General features: G+C 46.5%; 1 protein-coding gene across 2 annotated transcripts; it reads right to left on the bottom strand.

Moving 5' to 3' along the window:
* Window positions 1-427: 427 nt before the first annotated feature.
* On the bottom strand, window positions 428-18,115 carry SLC1A6 (solute carrier family 1 member 6). 2 transcript variants are annotated; one of them, XM_055566533.1, is made up of 9 exons: window positions 17,911-18,115; window positions 16,653-16,790; window positions 14,616-14,820; window positions 12,971-13,013; window positions 12,216-12,559; window positions 6,876-7,109; window positions 5,434-5,628; window positions 2,777-2,911; window positions 428-623 (listed from the first exon to the last, which is right to left on the bottom strand). In XM_055566533.1, the coding sequence occupies exons 1-9, from the start codon at window positions 18,113-18,115 to the stop codon at window positions 428-430; spliced, it is 1,695 nt and encodes a 564-aa protein (XP_055422508.1). The 2 variants fall into 2 exon arrangements, with proteins under 2 accessions (XP_055422508.1, XP_055422509.1); XM_055566534.1 differs by lacking the exons at window positions 428-623; window positions 2,777-2,911; window positions 5,434-5,628; window positions 6,876-7,109; window positions 14,616-14,820 and having other exon boundaries at window positions 12,529-12,559.
* Between the last annotated feature and the right edge of the window lie 3,192 nt (window positions 18,116-21,307).

The raw sequence follows: 21,307 nt of genomic DNA, 5'->3' as shown, positions 1-21,307 counted from the left end.
GCAAATTTCGGGAAACAGTGGAAGACAGAGGAGCCTGGTTGTGCTTCAGTCTACAGAGTCGCAGAGTACTGAACAACACTGAGGAATAGTAGTTTACCTTCTTGAGTTCCATCACTCTTTGAGAAAATGACGAACACAAGCTGACCCCTCATCTTGTTGAACCTGAAGCTTCTCTTACCCCTAATCCCAGGGTAAATATCTCCTCCTCTGCCCGCTCATGGCCTCCCCCACAAATTTTCAGTATACGCCCAGAGAGAAACAGACACCTTAGACATCTTTCATTCCTGCTCCTTTATCTCAGTTTCCCCCCAAACACACTGGAAAGAACATGTGTGTTCAGTGCACAGTCACTCAGGTAGTGGTTCTTCACCAGGAACCCCCTCCCCAACCCGCTTCCCTCCTCTCTGGGTGGCAAAGCAGGGGGCTCTCACATAGCACTCTCATTTCCTCCCCGTCCCCTGGACGCCCCTTTCTCCTGTGCCATGAGCGACTTGTAGGGCTTCCCCAGGCTGGGGAGGGTGAGTTCAGCTTCCTGCAGCTCCAGCTCCCGCTGAGACAGATGTTCAATGACGGCCGCTCCGATAGAGTCCCCCAGCACATTGGTCATTGTGCGAAGTCGGTCACTGCAGAGGGGAGGGGAGAGAGAAGCCTGCCATTAATCAAGGCTTGAGGCACTCCACAAAGAAGGTGCAGCAGCTGGGGGCTCCTTGTGCCCTGGAGTCAGGGCTCACACTCCAGTCCAACACAGACTGGACCAAGCTCTGATGTGCTCATATTTGTTCTCAGCAGTGCAATGCCTTTTTTTAATGTAAATGTCTGATATAGCAAATTAGGGGTATGGACATATATATGGAATCTAGAAACATGATACTGATGAACTTATTTGCAGGGCAAGAATAGAGACACAGACGCAGAGAATGGACATGTGGACGCAGCGGGGGAAAGAGAGGGTGGGACGAGTTAAGAAAGTAGCACTGACATATATGCAAGACCTTGTGTAAAACAGATAGCTAGTGGGAACCAAAAGCAGAGACATTACTTTGCCAACAAAGGCCCATCTAGTCAAAGCTATGGTTTTTCCAATAGTCATGTATGGATGTGAGAGTAGGACTATAAAGAAAGCTGAGTGCCAAAAAAAAATGATGCTTTTGACCTGTGGTGTTGGAGAAGACTCTTGAGAGTCCCTTGGACTGCAAGGAGATCCAATCAGTCCATCCTAAAGGAGATCAGTCTTGAGTGTTCATTGGAAGGACTGATGTTGAAGCTGAAACTCCAATACTTTGGCCACCTGATGTGAAGAACTGACTCATTTGAAAAGACCCTGATGCTGGGAAAGATTGAAGGCAGGAAGAAAATGGGACGACAGAGGATGAAATGGTTGGATGGCATCACCGACTCGATGGACGTGAGTTTGAGTAAACTCCAGGAGTTGGTGATGGACAGGGAGGCCTGGCATGCTACAGTCCATGGGGTTGCAAAGAGCTGGACATGACTAAGCGATTGAACTGAACTGAACTGGGAACCTGCCTAGGGAGCTCAGCTCAGTGAGATCAGTGCTCTGTGATAACCTAGAGGGATAGGAGGGAGGGGGAAGAAGGGAGGCTCAAGAGGGAAAGGACATATGTATACCTGTAGCTGATTCATGTTGCTGTACTGCAGAAACTATAAAGCAACAATACTCTAATTTTTTAAGTAAATTAATTCATTTTTTAAAAGAAAATTAGGGGTTATGAGCTGAACAGCATACAGAATGAGGAAGGTAACCACTGTGAGTAAATATGACCCTGCTGGAAACCATCTAAAAGGGAGTGAGATCCAGGCAAGAGCTCCAAGGTGGAAATGAAAGTCCAGATTTTTATATGTAAATCTCCTATTATTAAAAGTTGAGAAAATTCCCTGGCATTCCAGTTGTTAGAACTCAGATTTCACTGCCAGGGCTTGGGTTCAATACCTAGTCAAGGAACTAGGGATTCATCCAACAAGCTCTGCAGCACAGTCAAAAATAATTAAAAAATAAAAGTTGAGGGGAGCTCTCCCGGTGGCACAAGTGGTAAAGAATCTGCCTGCCAATGTACGAGACATAAGAGATGGGGGTTCAATCCCTAGATCAGGAAGAACTCCTGGAGGAGGACATAGCAAACCACTCCAGTATTATTGCCTGAAGAATCCCATGGACAGAGGAGCCTGGTGGGCTACCTACCATCCATGGGGTCACAAAGAGTCAGACACAACTGAAGACACACACACACACACACACAAAAGTTGAGGGACTTCTCTGGTGGTCCAGTGGCTAAGACTCTTCACTCCCAAAGCAGAGGGTGCAGGTTCAATCCCTGATCAAGGAACTAGATCCCACATGCCAAAACTAAGAGTTTGAATACCGCAACAAAGATAGAAGACCTGCATGCCCCAGCTAAGACTTGGCACAGTCAAATAAATAAATAAAATTTTTAAAATAAAAGTTGAGAATTTTTTTAAAAAATTTGCAAGTCAGCTCTGCCCCATGGATCACCTTTTTTTTGATTTCTACATAAGGCAGGTACAATAAGGCTTTTCTGGAAGATGGGTAAAGCCCTTCATGGCTTACTTCCCTATTTCCAAAGATTAACTCTATGGAATTTGGGGTCCATACTGCTTGGGATGTCCTCCAAGGCCCTCTTTTCATTCTAAAATTCTAGAGCTCTGTCCTTGCTGCAATGAGAGCCCATTCATTGGGAGTCCTACAGGGAAAGCAGGGGATTCGAGGAGAGAGTAGAAGAGTCTGAAGAACACTCACAGGAACCAGTCCACAGCGATGATGAGCGTGATGTCCTCAGTGGGCAGGCCAACCGAGGTGAGCACAATCACCATGGTAACCAGACCTGCCTGGGGGATGCCGGCAGCCCCGACGCTGGCTGCTGTAGCTGTGATACTGCACAGGGAGAAAGGACACAGGGACGCAGGCAGGGGAAGGGAGAAATGAGGGAGTGTTAGGAGAGACACAAAAGAAGGGAAGGGGTCAGATCCCCAAAATAAAGAGCAAATTCAAAGCGACTTTTATCAAAAGCCAATGCAGAGATACCCCCTCGTCTTTTATTGGGATCTGGCTGGAGTTTCATCCTATGATGGACATTTAAACAGTTCATATTGCAGATGCAAGAGCAGGTGTTTTGTTTGTTTGCTTGTTTTTAAGCTGAGTTGTTGTTGTTGTTTAGTTGCTCAGTCGTGTCTGACTCTTTGCAACCCCATGGACTGCTGCCCACCAGGCTCCTCTCTCCATGGTATTTCCCAGGCAAGAATACTGGAGTGAGTTGCCATTTCCTTCTCCAGGGGATCTTCCAGACCCAGGAATCAAACCCCCATCTCCTGCATTGGCAGGCAGATTCTTTACCACGGAGCCACGAGGTACACCCCTTAAAGCTGAGAGTTATGTTTTATTCTGGGACCTTACTGAGCCAGAGTGACAGCCAGTCTGATAGCTCTGAGGAAAGGTTCTGGAGAGGTTAAAGACGAAGGAGTTTTTGTTGAAAAAAAAGAGAAAAGAAAAAAGCTTGTCAGGAAACATCTAAAAGATTACTGCTAAACACAAAAATAAAAATTAAAGAAACAAGAGAGTATCCCTGACATATAGATACTACCCTGTGTAAAATAGATGGCTAGTGGGAAGCTGCTGTGTACCACAGGGAGCTCAGCTCAGTGCTCTGCGGTGACACAGAGGGGTGGGATGGGGGAGGGAGAATGGGAGGGAGGCTCACAATGGAGGGGATATGTGTTTACTTATAGTTGATTCACACTGTTGTACAGCAGAAACCAACACAACACTGTAAAGCAATTATCCTTCAAATAAAAATTAAAAATTAATTTTTAAAATCATCCTCCAATTAAGATTTAAATTAAAAACACCAGACATCTCAAGTCAGTGATTTGAGTGCTTTTCTATGTATGGGATAATACAAGAGTCTGGCCTGTTGATATCATTTCTAGATGTGAACTCTATAGGGCCAGTAGCCTGCTTTGCTCCATCCTGAATTGTCCCCAAGGGGCACCTTTGGGGGCAGCTGCAGCGGCCAATAGCTGATGGAAGGGTGACAACCTTTGTTAACTGAAAAGACCAGCGACATTTTTTTGTCCACAGATGCAAAGGAAAGCAAGCAGTCAGCATGGCATGAGTGTCTAGGGATGTCATATCCATGCCACCCAGCTTCCCTTGTGGTTCAGTGGTAAAGAATTCACCTGCAATGCAGGATTCGTGGGTTTGATCCCTGGGTCGGGAAGACACCCTGGAGGAGGAAGTGGCAACCCACTCCGGTATTCTTGCCTGGAGAATCCTATGGACAGAGGAGCCTGGTGGGCTACAGGCCAGGGGTGTCGCAAAGAGTCAAACAACTGAGCGACTAAACAACAAGCCCATGCCACCCAGTGCCTCACCCAGAGAGAGCAATGTGAGAGGTGATCCTGACACTCTTTACAGTTTCCTCAATGTTTCTTTCTTTGCTCCTTTAGTCTTCCTAGGTGTAAAAGCAGGGATTTAACCAGCTGCCTCTGGGGGCTGGAAGAGGGCAGAAGTATCAACCTGGGCAGCAGCCATGAAGCAGAAGCTTGAGTCCCCCATACACACATGTGCTAGAAGTAGGTGGGTCAGTATAGAGAGGTCCTGATGCCAGGAAGGACACTCTGGAAGGTGGGCTAAGTTTAGAATCAAAAGAAGAAACTGTCTATGGCACTGAGTGAAAAAATGTATACACTTACATGTGTATGGCTTAGGAAAACTAAAATGTACAACACCTAGAAAATGAAAAAGATGGTGGTCCACCACCAAGTAGAGGGTCAGACTGAATCAAGAGTAGGCTAACGAATTGAGAGAGCAGCATCAATATGTATACACCATCAGGTGTTAATAAGACATCTAGTGGGAAGCTGCTGGGTTTCCCAGGTGGCGCTAGTGGTAAGAACCCACCTGCCAATGCAGTAGATATAAGAGATATGGACTCGATCCCTGGGAAGATCACCTGGAGGGCATGGCAACCCACTCCAGTATTCTTGCCTGGAGAATCCCATGGACAGAGGAGCCTGGCAGGCTACAGTCCATGGGCTCACAAAGAGTCACACATGACTGAGTGACTGAGATGATACATAGCAAGAGTTTCATAAATGTTGGCCATCATCATCACCACCAAAACCATTACCACCTCCGTCACCATGATCAACACCATCCACGTCATCTCCACTATCACCAACATAATCTACATCATCATCATCATCACTGTCATCAGCATTACTATCATCAGTGTCTCTTCCTTAGACTAGATCTTCCCTAAGTTCAGGAACCATGTCTTATTTTTTCCTGCACCCCTCAATACACCCCGCCAACCAATATCCAAACGCTCCCTTCCCTTCAACACCATCCCCGCTCAGGTCTCACCTGTTGGCAGGTTCCAACCAAGGCCAACTCACCTGATAGTTGTGATCTGGCCCAGGTTGAGCTCATAGTTGTTGACTTGGGCGATGAAGATGGCGGCCAGGGCCTCATAGAGGGCAGTGCCATCCATGTTGACAGTGGCCCCCACGGGCAGTACGAACCTGGTGATGCGGCGGTCCACACCGAGGCCCTCCTCCAGACAGCGGAAGGTGATGGGCAGTGTCGCAGAGCTGGGGAAGAGAGCACCAAGGGCTGAGGATAGGGGGTAGCCATGGGCCCAAGGAGGGCTCCCCTTGAGAACACTGGGATGCAGGCTGGGAGAGTAAGGGGAAGGGGAAGGCTAGAGTAAGGGGAAGATGGCAGATGAATTACATTTCAGGAGAGGGACTCTTCATGACACAGGGAGCACACAGCAGTGACATCCCCCAGGCTCAGGTCTCTTGACCACCTAAAGTCAATAGCTTAAGGCTACTTACTACACACTAGTTCAGGTCACTGGTTCATGCCACTAGTTCACTCTAACTATCCACTCCCAGGAAGAAGAGGAAAGGCCTTCTAAGTTCCCACCTCTCAGGGCTAAGAGAAGGATATTACAGAAGACTCCTATTCCCCACTTCCCATGTTTACTTGGGGACTGACCTCAGCTATACTAGCCTTCTCAGTCTTTCTCCCCACTTGGAATCAGCTGATCCATAAAACATGTGCTTTGTCTGGTCTGCTTTATATCATGCAAAGAGAAGCCTGAACCCACAAAGAGGATCTTTAGGTGTCCATGCCTGTGGCAACCTGGTGAGTTTAATTCTGGGGGTACAAGCGAGCCAATCCTACTTGACCACAGATCAAGAGGCACATTCTTCAGTGTATAAGCAATAAAAATTACATTCTTCTTCCATCTGGTTGGCTCTAGTGATACGTCTCAGATTGTTTTGAATTTGGTTGATGGGAGAAAGGGAAGCTTCTTAGGAACCCCCTGAAACCACAAAATAAAAGAAGCCAAGAGATCTCCCAGAGGCCACCTCAAGGAAAGATGAGACCCTAAAAGCTAGAAAATGACTGAGATCAGGAGGCATGTTGGAACCTTTGTCCTAACCCTCAAAGTTGGTACCTGGCTCTCTGTCCATATTAAGTAGAGAAACAGAAAAAGAGGGGGAAAGAGTCACAACAGCCAGCGCATGACAAAGATCAGTGCCCAGGTGTTGGGTGCTAAGTCACTTCAGCCATGTCTGACTCTTTGTGACCCTATGGACTGTAGCCTGCCAGGCTCCTCTGTCCAAGGGATTGTTCAGGCAAGAGTACTGGAGTGGATTGCCATTTCCTCCTCCAGGAGATCTTGATCCACCTTCAAAGAGCCACTGACACTACTCAATAGCCCAGATGAGGTTCTGAAGTGGTAGAGAGGACAGGACTCCCAGGAGATCCTGGGAAACACAAAGAGTGGATCTAGGAAAGGTACCAGCAGTAGGGGTCAAGGCCATACCTGGAAGACGTGCCCATGGCGGTGATGAGAGCCTGCAGTATTCCTCCAATGAAGGGGAAAGGATTCCGGTGGGTGATGAGGAAATAGATGAGAGGCAGGATGCCACCAGCATGAACGAACAAACCCACGATGACGGTCAGGGTGTACATGCCCAGCTGACCCCCCAGGACGGCCATGTCTTCCATCTCTAAGATCTTGCCAGCAATCAGGAACAGGATACCCACGGGTGCATACCTGGGCCAAGCCAGACACCTGTCAGGCCTTCCTCGTGACCTCCCCTGGCACTAGCAGCCCCAAGCCTTTGCCCATATAGACCCTGAAGCCAGGCAACACCCACCATACAGCACCTGACTCCCCTCCAACCTCCCCCACACAATAACCTATGGGGCGAGGTTCCATGAACACATCCCCTCTTTTCTTCCTGCTTATCCACAGCTCAGCCTCAGTCCTACAACTCCAAGATATACTCTCTTACAAGGGCACTCCTTCACCCATTCCCCACTTCAAAGATCTCCCAATAATCGTCTTCAGGACTTCATCCTGAGGCAAACCCAGATACTCCCTATCTCTTACCCTCTAACTTCCTTCATTTCCCATATTTGTACCTCATATGCCCCTATTCTCTTCCCTAAAAGTGCATATCCTCACTCATTCACCAGCCTTGAGCTATTTCACCTGGATTTCCCACAGACATCTCAAAACAATCTCTCTCAAATATCCTATGATATCACTTATATGTGGAATCTTTAAAAATGGTACAAATGAACCTATTTACAAAACAGAAATCGTGTCACAGATGTAAAAAACAAACTTATGGTTACCAAAGAGAAATAAATTGGAAGAGTGGGATTAACAAATGCACACTACTATATATAAAATGGATAACTAATAAGAGTCGGACATGACTGAGCGACTGAACTGAATAAGAACCTATTGTATAGCACAGGGAACTCTGTTCAATACTCTGCGATGACCTACATAGGAATGGAATCTAAAAAAGTGGATATATGTATGTATATTATATATAACTGACTCTCCTGTACATCTGAAACTAACACAACATTGTAAATCAATGATATGCCAATAAAATTTAATTATAAACAACTTGTCTTATTAAATTACCTATTTATTCATTTACTCAACAAATATCCATTGAGCACCTACTATGTTCCAGTCCCATGGTCCCTGCCCTCTTGGTGCTTACATTCTAATGGGTGAAATATGAAGTACACAGAGAAATATGTCATTAAAAACTTCAGTGTGTGATAACTGCAAAATCCCCACTTTTGAGTGGGGCTCTAAGAAGGAGCGGTCAGGGAGGGTTTCTCAGAAGAGATGACATTTGCACTGAGACCTGAATGATGAAAAGCAACCATGCACATCTGAGGGGAAAGCACTGCAGGAACAGTGCAAAGACCCAGAGGTGAATGTGAGCTAGGAGTATAGGAGGAGCAAAGAGAAGACCAGTGTGACTGGAGCAGTGAGTGAAACAAAATAGTAGAGGAAACAGAAGAAGCAAGTTCATCAAGGCCTCGCCTGTTTTCCCCTCAAATCAGCTCATTGCTTAGTTTTATGAGTTTCTGCCAAATGTGCCCTAATTAACCCATTATCTGGCTTCCTCTGTTACTTCTCTTTAGAAATTGAAGTCTACACTTGTTCATTGTCATGGAGGATGTACTACAAGAGGTGAGGACCACTTGGGAAGTTGGCGCAACAGCTTAGGACAGAAATGATGAGACCCAAGCTAACGTGGAAATAAGAATACAGGAGACACCTCCAGACATTTCTGGGCTCAAGGATAGGCCTGGTGGATGATTGCTGAATTGTCCCCAACTCTATGTCTATGAATATTCCCAAACTCCTCACCTCCATCCTTCTTTCTCATCCTCTGCAAAATTCCTCAACTCTGGATCAATTGTACATGATTTCTTTCCTTCCATACTCAGCTACCTGGCACATATAGCAGACAGGAGTGCTTGCTCAGTCGTGTCTGACTCTTTGTGATCCCATGGAATGAAGCCCACCAGGCTCCTCTGCCCATGAAATCTTCCAGGCAAGAATATAGGAGTGGGTTGCCATTTCCTACTCCAGGGGATCTTCCCGATCCAGAGATTGAACCTGCAACCCCTGCATCTCCTGCATTGGCAGGCAGATTCTTTACCATTGTGACACATAGATATTTTCCCAAACATGTCAAATACCGATGCTTGGGGCTGGTGCACTGGGATGACCCAGAGGGATGGTGTGGGGAGGGAGGAGGGAGGAGGGTTCAGGATGGGGAGCACATGTATACCTGTGGCGGATTCGTTTTGATGTTTGGCAAAACTAATACAGTGTTTCAGGTTTAAAAATAAAATAAAATTTAAAAAAAAATAAAAAGTAAAAAAAAAAAAAAAAAAAACCATGGTTCCCAATTCAGTTGAGTTTTCAATACTTCTTTTCAATCTTCTTGCTTATCCTTGATAAGCTTCCCCTCCAAGCTAAGTTGAGATCTTGGAAAAGCAGCTGGAAGGGTCCAGGGCATCAGACCTCATAGGGTTAACTGGACCCAAGTGGGTAAGAAAGGGGAGAGGGAGACTTTTCCCTCCTGCACAGCCTCAGAACCCCAATTGTGAATACAGTGGAGTGACCTTACTGGCCCTACAGTCCCCGTCCCCTCCACTTCTGAAACTTGTTCCTAATCACAAAGTGGTTATGTGCAATGCATACAAACATACTGTGGGTCTTCTGGTTCAGTACTGGACTCCTTTTAATATATTTTATGTTGCAAGTTATTTTGCTTCCTTCTCTTGTACTTTCAGTCCTGTTTTGCTTTCCTTCTTGGGTTTTGTTTTGTCTATTTTTTGTTGTAACCTCTTGAAGTAACAGCACTTTAAAAAGGGTGACAACTGGGGCTTCCCTGGTGGTCCAGTGGTTAAAAATCTGCCTTGCAATTCAAGGGACATCAGTTCAATCCCTGATTCAGGAGGATCCCACATACTGCGGGGCAACTGAGCCCATGGGCCACAAGTAATGAGCTGGCACTCTAGAGACTACAGGCTACAATTACTGAGCCCAACAGGCCACAACTACCGAAGGGTGTGCAACGTGCCCTAGAGCCCGTGTTCTGCAACAAGAGAAGCCACAGTGAGAAGCCTGTGCACAACTGCAGAGTGGCCCCCACTCGCCGCAACTAGAGAAAGCCTGTGTACAGCAACAAAGGCCCAGCTCAGCCAAAAATAAATAATTTTTTTTCAAAAAATGACAACTGAATTACAAGACGGAGACCACCTTGAGCCTGACTGGGGAGACCACTCTGTATCCATGACTTTTGTTTTTAATCAGGAAATTTTGTTTTAACATTTGCCCTTTAATTTTCATTTGAAATCAATTTTTTAAAATATTTTAGCTGTAAGTTCTGAATAGTGAAGATATAGTAGATGCTGTGAGCACTCAGTACTGTCTCCCACTCCCTCTCCCCACCCCAATCCCCAGGCCTTGCCTCTTTGCTCAAGATACAAACAGGCACTCTGCACCCTGCTGCTTTCCCAGGCTCTCAACTTAGCCTCTAGCCCCTCCTGGCCACTTTCACCTGATTTTGGATGATGTACAAAGTCTCCCCCAATTTGGGAAGACAGCCTTGTTCACATCTTCCACCACTATTCCCAACATATGCTCCCACTTTCTTGAACTCCTCACCATTCCCCAGACAACTCAAATTCTTTCAAGCTTTGCATGTTCTGTTCCCTCTGCTTGAAGTACCTCTTCCTTCTTCATGTCCTATTGGACTCCTACTCACCTTTCAAGACCCAGCTAAGAGATGTACTTCTCCAAAACTTTCTCCTCACCTTCCCAGGCAGAGTTCACTGCATATACCTCACTGGCAGCTCACTTTTCTGTATTTCCTAAACTATTTTTTTCTTTTGAACCTTTTATTTTGTACTTCATCTAGTCGATTAACCATTTCGTGGTAGTTTCAGGTGAACAGAGAAGGGACTCAGCCATACGTATACATGTATCCATTCTCCCCCAAACTCCCCTCCCATCCAGACTGCCACGTAACATTGAGCAGAGTTCCCTGTGCTCTACAGTAGGTCCTTGTTGTTTATCCACTTTAAATAGATCAGAGTGTACATGTCCATCCCAAACTCATTTACTATCCTGTCCCCCTGACAACCATAATTTCATTTTCTAAGTCTGTGAGTTTTTTTCTGTTTCGTAAGTAAGATCATTTGCATCATTTCTTTTTAGATTCCACATATAAGGGATATCATGTTTTTCTCTTTCTCTGACTTACTTCACTCAGTATGACATTCTCTAGGTCCACCCATGTTGCTGCAAATGGCATTATTTCATTCTTTTTAATGGCTGCATAATATTCCATTGTGTATAAGTACCACATCTTTATCCATTGCTCTGTCAATCATATTCCCTATACTTTTTAAATGTCTCTTGACTCTAGAACCTTCCACCTTGTATCATATTTATCTAATATGCATCTGTCTCCTCTAAGACTTTGTGAGCTCTTTAAAGACAAGGACTGAATTCAAGTTATCTCTGTATTCCAGAGTTCAAAATAAAGTCTGCCTGGGAAAATGTCTGCTGAAAGAGTGATGGGATTTAAAGAGTGAATGAATGAATGTGTCAATTAATAAATAATTAGCAAGTGGATAAATGAATAAGAAAATGAGCAAATGAAACATGAATGATGGGTGTGTGAATGAATGAGTAGGTTAAGCAAACAGATGAATGAATGCAGGGGATATCTGATTGAATGATAGAATAACAAATGTAGAGATGAACAAGTCAGTCGAAGAATGAGTCTGAATGAATAAATGACTTAGTGAGAAAATCGATCAATCAATTAATCAATGGATTAACTAATGCATGGATGAGTTTGTGAATGAATTTATGAGTGAATGAATATATGAATGAGTGAATTAACTTATGCACAGACAAATGAACAAATGAGAAAATGAATAAATCAATGCATGGAAGAATGATGATAAATAAATAAATGAGTGAATGGATAACGTGGCTAATCCATAGAAGAATGAGCAGAGGAATAGATGAATGATGGAGTGAATGAACAATGCACAGAAGCATGAGTACAAATGAATAGATGAGTGAATACATAGATGAATAGGGGAGTGAATGAGTGAATAAACCATTGCACAAAGGACTGAACGAATGAGTGAATGAGTGGGTGAGTGCATGAACCAATACATATATAGATGACTTTGGCCAAAGGCTCCCCACAACCATTTCAGTAGCTAACCCACAGCCTGACTTCCCAATCCTGACATCCTTCCCATGTACCATCACCATCACTCCCTGCCCCCATCACAGCCCAGCACTCACCAGATAATGATGCCCACCAGCCTCATAATAGCCTCATTGAGGCTGTCGAAGAAGTCCCGCAGGACTCGGCCCTTGTGTTTCATGCCACCAATGACCAGCCCGAAGGCCACTGAGAAGACCACAAGGCCCAGGGCATTGATGCCGTTGGCTGAGCCAGGCACAGGGACAGTCTCTTCAAAGCTCAGCACCTCCTGCAGGGTGCCCAAGGCTCGCGTGACGTTTTCCAGGAGGCCGGTTTCATTCTCCAGTGAGGATAAAGGCGGCATAGAGGTGCCCAGCTCAGATCCATTATCTGTCCTCACGACAGTCCTGGTTACCAACCTCGTGCTGTACTGTGTCTTAAACTGAAATATGGAGATATCAGGCCACAGATGAATGCATAGTAGATTGAGTGCATCGATAAATAAATGAGGAAGTGAACAACCAGTGCCTGGGAGAATGAGTATACATTTTGCATGAGCAATGTTCAGACAGATTGGGGGAGCCTGTCTCCTCAACAATTTATGATCAGAAGCCCTGGTTCCTTCTCCATTACCATCCCCAGGTAGCCTTGGGTTGGCCTAAGTCCTTGTCTCTAACCTTCCCTGATCACCACACCATAGGAAGCACAGTCTTCCTTTCAGACTCTTCCAAAAGCCCTGAACAGTGCTCTGTCCCGCCCTTCTTCCCATCCCTCCCTCCTGGACCATTCACTCAGCAGCAAGCTCCCCCAACACCCCAAACCTCCTTGATCAGACAATGTCTTTCCCCCTGACCTGTTTGAAGCAGGCCTCCACAAGGTTGGGCGGAAACATATTTCTGCAGAAAAACATCAGATAAATGGACGTGGTTAGACCTTGGAAGAGAACCTAGAGTGATCATAGCAATAATAATAACAGCAACAACAATAATAGCAGACAGCATTTGAACACTGAGCTAAGTGCCTTACCTCTAGGATCTGATTTAAACATCACACTAACTCTGGAGAATCCCATGGACAGAGGAGCTTGTCAGGCTATGGGGTCCATGGGGTCAAAAAGAGTCAGACATGACCAAGTGACTAAGCACGCATGCAACCCTAGAAGTATTACTGATTCTCCCCATTTTACATACAAAGAAACCAAAGCAAAAAGAACTTATGTAAGTTACCGAAAGCCACACAGCTGCTAACGCGGGGGGAAGGGTAGATGGACCTCAAATTCAGGTCTGTCTGAGCCCTAGGTTAGGACACTATGCCATCTCAGGGACTTCATATACAGTGATGTCTCCAAAAAAATAAACAGAAAGCTCCTGAACTCTTCCAACACTGCTGCTACTGCTGCTGCTGCTAAGTCGCTTCAGTCGTGTCCGACTCTGTGCAACCCCAGAGACGGCAGCCCACCAGGCTCCCCCGTCCTTGGGATTCTCCAGGCAAGAACACTGGAGTGGGTTGCCATTTCCCTCTCCAATGCATGAAAGTGAAAAGTGAAAGAGAAGTCGCTCAGTTGTGTCCGACTCCTAGCGACCCCGTGGACTGCAGCCTACTAGATTCCTCCATCCATGAGATTTTCCAGGCAAGAGTACTGGAGTGGGGTGCCATTGCCTTCTCCCTTCCAACACTAGCTTTCCCCAAATTAAGTCACTAGGGGAGACTTGTGGCCAATCTTGACGCTGGCAGGCAAAATCTTGCTACTCCAAGAGAATTATTCACTTTCCAATGCATCTCTGGAATACCAAACAAAACACCATTTGTCCTGAGCCCATACCAAGAAGGTGCAACTATAGCCTTCTGAGCCTAAGGATCAAAAGATCACATTTTGGAAGTAAGCAAAATCGATCTCAGGGGATCTGTGGGATTCCCTGGTGGCTCAGTCAGCAAAGAATCTGCCTGCAATGCAGGAGACCCAGGTTCCATCCCTGAGTCAACAAGATCTCCTGGAGAAGGAAATGGCAACCCACTCCAGTGTTCTTGCCTGGGAAATCCCATGGACAGAGGAGCCTGGTGAGCTACAGTCCACGGGGTCGCAAAAGAGTCAGACACAACTTAGCAACTAAACCACCACCACCACCCAGGACAGAAACTGGGTGCCAAGAAAACCCATGTGGGCACTAGTGGTGATGAATCTGCCTGCCAACTCAGGAGACATAAAAGATGTAGGTTTGATCCCTAGGTCAGCATGATCCTCAGGAGAAGGAAACAGCAACCCATTCCAGTATTCTTGCCTAAAAAACTCCATGGCCAGAAGAGTTTGGCAGGCTACATACAGTCCAGGAACTCACAAAAAGAGACTGACATGAGCATACACTATTATTCTAAAACTAGGCTCAACTTGGGTGCTATATTTCCTGACTGGGTCCACCTGTCTCCCTATAGGTCTCCCCATGAGTAAAGGTTGTTACACGTAGGGCTGGAATTCCCATCAACATTAGAAAGGACGTCACCTGACCAGGTCCATGAAGGCATCTGCCGTGGGGATGGTCTCAATCCGACCCTCTCGGTGCAGCCCTTCCTTGGAGCCCTTCCCAGGGTGGATGATGGTGACCATGAGGATGCCGATGAAGACCGCGATGACCGTGGTCACCATGTAGTACACAGCTGCCCGCATCCCCATCCGCCCTGTCGCCTTGTTATCCAGGGACGCCATACCTGGAGGACAGGTGATGCAGCCCCGAGGAGCCCCATCCACACCCCACCACCCGCTCTCCCATCCACTTGCTCCTCAGTCCCCATACTGCCACAACCAACCCTCCTCCCATGACCCAGCCCTCCTCCCGTGACCCACTCCCGACCTTCCACCCACATCACCATCCTCCAACTCCCATTCTGTGTTCCAAATACACCTTACACTCCATCCTTTATCCCAATTACCACTTCATTAACCTTCCTTCTACTCCAAGCCAACATTTTCAACTCCTACTCCATCCTCTAATTACCCCTATTTTGCACCATAACTTCATTTACATTCCTCTCTTTATCCTACTATCCACCCCAAGAATCACACCTCCCTTCAACCCACCTCACTATACACTATCTGTATGTAGTATATACACTTGGTACCCTATCCAGACACCCTTTACCAGGCTGATACACCGATCTTTCCACAGCTGAGCCTGCTGGCTGCTAACGACACACGCTGGCCCCTTCTCTTGAACGTTGCTCTCAGCACAGCAGGAGCTTCAGTCAGTTCAGTTGCTCAGTCGTGTCTGACTCTTTGCAACCCCATGAATTGCAGCATGCCAGGCCTCCCTGTCCATCACCAACTACTCACCCACAAAGGCCCCAGGGGAGGCTGGGAGAAATGACTGATCAGTACAGGGATTCAAAGGCTCAGCTCCTTTGATTTAGAGGCAGGCAGAGTTGTGGAGGACAACTCTGTAGTTTTATACATTCTCCAGAGCTCCCTATGGGATCAGACTGAGAGGCCAGCCTTCTTTGAAGCCATTTCTGCTTAGCTTCTTTATCCACCCCATCCTGCTCATCTCACTTCCTCATAGGTTTCTCTTGAGAACTATTTTATCCCTCAATAAATTACTTGTGCAAATATCCCCATCTCAGACTCTGCAGCTAGGGAAACCCAACCCAAGAAATCATTCTTCTATGCCTTTATCATCACCACTGCCCCACCAAAGCTGGTGCTTGGGAACTGACCATTCATGGGCCAAATATGGCCCGCTGCCTATTTCTATAAATAAAGTTTTATTGGAACACAACAATGCCCATTTGTTTACTTACTAATCTGCTGCTGCTTTTGCATGACAAGAGAAGTGAAGAGTTGCAACAGAGACCACATGGCCCTTGAAACTGAAAATGTGTTCTACCTGGCCCTTTATAGAAACCATTTTTCCAAGCCCTGCATAGGCTGTCTATACTTCCATCCTACCCTCCACCCACCAGGGCTTCCCTTGCGGCTCAGCTGGTAAAGAACCCACCTGCAATGCAAGAGACCTGGGATCGATCCCTGGGCTGGGAAGATCCCCTAGAGAAGGGAAAGACTACCCACTCCAGTTTTCTGACCTGGAGAATCCCAAGAACTGTATAGTCCGTGGGGTCGCAAACAGTCAGACACAACTGAGCGACTTTCACTTTCACTTTCTCCACCCACTATTTTGTAACCTCCGTCGCAAACACCTTCATCCACAGCCCACTCCATGACCATCCACACCATATCCCAGGTACCTTTCCTGGTGGCCCCACAACAGCCTTCCCTTCATCTCTAAGCCCCTAACAGGCTGGTATTTTACCTCCAAGGAAAAGTACAGGAACATTACTGAGATAAGTCATCTAGGTCATACGGGTTCTAGAACCCAGATCTGATTGGGACTGGGGCTTTGGTCAAGGACTCAGAGCGAGTTGCATGTTCCATGTTTGAGGTCCTGAGTTGGGGAGGTGGTCCCATGCTTGGAACAGCCTTGGCTCAAGGTGTGAGCCTGTGCTCTGGGCTGGGTCTTGGAGGCCAGCCCCAGCCTGGGTTCTCTCACCTGTGACCAGGCTGGAGACAATGAGGGGCAGCACCAGCATCTGCAGCATCCTCATGAGGAGCTCTCCAGGGAAAGAGAAGTACTTGATCTGGCGGTAGCTGAGCTGGTATGGGCGCAGGGCAAAGGCCAGGCTGACCCCTAGGGCCAGAATGAGGGGTGCATAGAGTTGAATTTGGTCACTGAGCCCCGAGGATGGGCCATCCATCCCAAACAGGGTCTGTGTGTGTGTGGATGGAGGTAAAAGAAAAGAGAAATATTTGATGAGTGTGTGTCGGTGTGTACATTGTGGAATGTATGAATTTATGTGCTACTGCTGTGGCATGTGTGTATATGTCTACACACACTCCTATGTACCTATGTACACATTTGTAACAGTGTATGCTCACTTGTGCACATGTATCTGTGCCTGTATGTGAGGGCCCATGGTACATGACATGTACATGTCTTTCCTATGTGTGCATATAGGTGTTACTTACATGTGTTGGCTTCCTTGGTGGCTCAGTGGTAAAGAATCTACCTGCCAATGCAGGACATGCAGGTTCGATCCCTGGGTTGGGAAGGTCCCCTGGAGAAGGAAATGGCAACCCACTCCAGTGTTCTTGCCTAGGAAATCCCATGGACAGAGGAGCCTGGCAGGCTACAGTACAAGAGTTGGACATGACTCAGCGACTAAACAACAACATGTTCACTTGTGCACACGTATCTGTGCCTGTATGTGAGGGCCCACATACATGAGATGTGCATGTTTTTCCTACATGTGCACCTAGGTGTGACTTATATGTGTGTGTTACTATTTTCAAGCATGGGGGTATACATGTATTTAAGCTTTTCAGTGAGCCAGTGTGTGGGGAGAATAATGCATATGTGTGTGTGAACATGTTTGTAAGTTCTACTATAGGTGTACAAATGTGTGAGTTTACATGTTTGCACCTGTAAATTTTGTGCATGCATAAAAATGTGTTCGTGTCTGTGTTCACATGCAGAAAGTGTACGCTGTGTGTTCATATGCATACAGTGTGCATTTGAACAGTGTATACTTATGCATGTGCGTACACTTGCATATCCATGAGACACTGCACATACAGCTGTGTTTGCAGGAGTGTGTACCATTTGTCTATATCATGGGGAGGTGGAATAGTGGATTTGGGCACGAGTGCAGGTGAGAATAAGTAAGTGGAGGGAAGAAACTTGAGTGCAGAGGGTGTCCCTCGAGTCCTCACCCTCCAAGGGCAGAGCCCGCCCCTCCCAGATGACTCACCAATGACCACGGCACTGACAGTCAGCAGGATGAAGGCATTCCCGCGCAGGAACCGCAGCACGTGCTCACGTGTCATGGTCTGCAGGCGCAGGCGCGTGCGCAGTGCTCTCTGCTGCAGGCTCTCCTGCAGCCGCTGTAGCCAGCCCACCCGGCCCAGCCGCTGGCCACTCTCCCGCAGAAAGAGGCTGTTGCCATGGCTGCTCATCGTCTATCTGTAGGGAACAGAGGGAGCAGGCCTGGTGAGGGATGAGACAGAAGGCGAATGTAGGTAGAAAGGAAAGAGCAGAAGAAGCTGGTGAGGAACTCGGGGAGAGAGCGGGTCCAGTGGGGATGTGCCCATGCTGGGCTGCCTGAGAACACCGCCTGGAGTCCAAGGGTGATGTCCCGGCAGAAAAAAGGATCAAGGTCTGCAGAACCATTCCCAGGCATGTGGGAGAGACAAAGAAGCAGATCACAGTTTCAGGGACGATTTTGCCATTCTGTATCTCTGGCCCCCCTCCTTAGTTCATGAAAAATGAAAGCATTTGTCGCTCAGTCCTGTCCAACTCTTTGAGACCAGATGGACTGTAGCCTGCCAGCCTCCTCTGTTCTCCAGGCAAGAATCCTGGAGTGAGTTGTCATTTCCTCCTTCAGGCAATCTTCCTGACCCAGGGAAGATCTTCCCAACCCATCGAACCTGGATTTCCCAAATTGCAGGCAGATTCTTTACCCTCTTATGAGATCGTTACAAGTAATTGGGAGCTTCCCTGGCTCACAAACCAAACTAACAAGCCTCTGCCAAGCACCAGTTTCACGCAGAGCCTTAAACAAGGTACTTTGGCGCTGCTGCTGCTACTGCTAAATCGCTTCAGTCGTCTCCGATTCTGTGCAACCCCAGAGACAGCAGCCCACCAGGCTCTGCCGTCCCTGGGATTCTCCAGGCAAGAACGCTGGAGTGGGTTTGCCATTACCTTCTCCAGTGCATGAAAGTGAAAAGTGAAAGTGAAGTCGCTCAGTCGTGTCCGACTCTCAGCGACCCCAGGGACTGCAGCCTACCAGGCTCCTCCGTCCATGGGATTTTCCAGGCAAGAGTACTGAAGTGGGTTGCCATTCCCTTCTCTTACTTTGGGGCTAGCACCCCAAATTAATACAATTTCATGTTTGGCCTAGTTGCTGTGCTGTGCTCAGTCATGTCCGACTCTGCCACCCCATGCATTGTAGCCCGCCAGGCTCCTCTGTCCATGGGATCCTCCAGGCAAGAATACTGGAGTGAGTTGCCATTTCCCACTCCAGGGATCTTCCTGACCCAGGGATCGAACCCATGTCTCCTGCATCTCCAGCACTGCAGGCAGATTCTTTACCACTGAGTCACCTGGGAAGCACAAGAGGTGCCACCAAATGGGCTTTCCACAACGACGGAATCAGCAGATGTCTGCATTTACTGGTGCCCAATAAATGGAGCTCCTCTGCATGAATGCCCAAGTGAGCAACAGGGAGAGGGAGAGTCCCATGGGATGAAAATGGTGATCTTTCTTGACACCAGCACCTCTTCAGGATCCATTTTTGAAAAAAAAAAAATGGGATGTTCAGAGTCACCCTGGGATGCCAGATACTGTTTCCCAAACTTCAGATTTCCGTGTCTTCACTTTACACTCAGCCAAATCCATGTCACTTCCCAGGTGGCGCTAGTGGTAAAGAACCCATCTGCTAATGCAGGAGACATGGGTTTGATTCCTGGGTTGGGAAGATTGCCTGGAGGAGGGCTCGGCAACCCACTGTAGTATTCTTGCCTGGAGAATCCCATGGACAGAGGAGCCTGGAGGGCTATGGTCCATAGGATCACAAAGAGTCGAACACGACTGAGCACATGTCATTTTACTTACTTATCTAAATAAATGAATCTACAAGTGAACTCACAAAACAGAAAGAGACTCACAGACTTAGAGAACAAACTTACAGATGCCGGTGGGGAAAGCTGGGGGGAAGGGATAGTTAGGGAGTTTGGGATGGGCATGTACATACTGCTATATTTAAAATGAATAGCCAACAAGGTCCTACGGTATAGCACAGGGAACTCTGCTCAATGTTATGTAGTAGCCTGGATGCGAGGGGAATTTGGGGAAGAATGAATACATGTATGGCTGAGTCCCTTTGCTGTTCACCTGAAACTATCACAACATTGTTAACTGGCTACACTCCAATACAAAATAAAAAGTTAAAAATATATATATAAACTGGAAAATTTAGATTATTACTTGAAATGCTGATTATATTTTAATACACATTAAATAAAATGCATATAGAGATTAAAACTTGCCTATCCTTTTAGCAATACCATATATGCACAGAGCAGTCTGGAAATTGTGATTTTCATGAGTCTGAGGAACATTTGCCTTTGTGGTCCCTTCCTCCATTAAAACATACATCAAAATTAACCTACAGGGGTATGATGGGGTGAGTGGGAGGTTGAAAGGAGGTTCAAGAGGGAGGGCACATATGTATACCCATGGCTGATTCATGTTGATGTATGGCAGAAACCAACACAATATTGCAACTATCCTTCAATTAAAAATAAATAAATTTCTAAAAAATATTTTACAACTGCATTGGCATAAAAGTGAATATATTATTTTGGAGCTTGATAAAGGTGATTGCTGTACAATGTTGCAAATGAACTAAATGCCACTGGATGCCATTTTAAAATGCGTGGTTGTTCTGTGTACATTTCACTCCAGTTTTTTTAATTATTATATTAATATTATATATTAAAACATTTGCTTCAACCTGAAAGTTAGAGGAACACATGTATACCTGTGGCGGATTCATGTGATATATGGCAAAACCAATACAATACTGTAAAGTTAAAAAATAAAATAAAATTTAAATAAAAAGAAAAAAAAATCTTTATTGTAGTTTTAAAAGAAGCACAAACAGGAATTTCAGTGGTTAAGACTCTGCCCTTCCACTTTTGGGGGAGCATGGGTTTGATCCCTGGTCAAGGAATTAAGATCCCACATGCCATGAGGCTCAGCAAAGAAAAAAAAAAAGCATAAACGTTTGCATGGGTCCCTAAAAAGTATTGTGGGCCCTGGGCACCTCCTAATCTGGAAAGAGAAGTAGACTTGCCTATATGACCTCACAGCAAGTGGCGGTGTCCCTATTGTAGGCATACTGGAAATTCTGTTATCCCTCTAGATTCATTCCCAGGCAAAAGGCTAACCACTAGAGATAGCATGGCCCAGGCTCCCCTGCCATTTCAGTCAGGCCAGTGGAAAACAGCAGAATGGAAAGTGGGAAAAGATGGAGATGGAGCATTCTTCCAGCTCCCCCTGCCAGGCTCATGTTTGGCAGTGACTGGCTTCCCAGGTGATGCAGTAGTGAAGAACCCACCTGCCAATGCAGGAGACGCAAGAGGGTT

Source organism: Bubalus kerabau, chromosome 1, assembly GCF_029407905.1.
Source record: "Bubalus kerabau isolate K-KA32 ecotype Philippines breed swamp buffalo chromosome 1, PCC_UOA_SB_1v2, whole genome shotgun sequence".
In the NCBI taxonomy this organism is placed as follows: domain Eukaryota; kingdom Metazoa; phylum Chordata; class Mammalia; order Artiodactyla; family Bovidae; genus Bubalus; species Bubalus kerabau.
This window is presented reverse-complemented; position numbering and strand designations above follow the sequence as displayed.

Coding starts and splice junctions, on each gene's coding strand:
- SLC1A6 (XM_055566533.1), bottom strand. CDS start 18,115: ATGAGCAGCCATGGCAACAGCCTCTTTCTGCGGGAGAGTGGCCAGCGG. Junction 7,110..12,215: donor CTGGTGGGCATCATTATCTG/GTGAGTGCTGGG, acceptor GGCTTGGCCCAG/GTATGCACCCGTGGGTATCC. Junction 624..2,776: donor ATCGCTGTGGACTGGTTCCT/GTGAGTGTTCTT, acceptor TCCCCTCTGCAG/TGACCGACTTCGCACAATGA.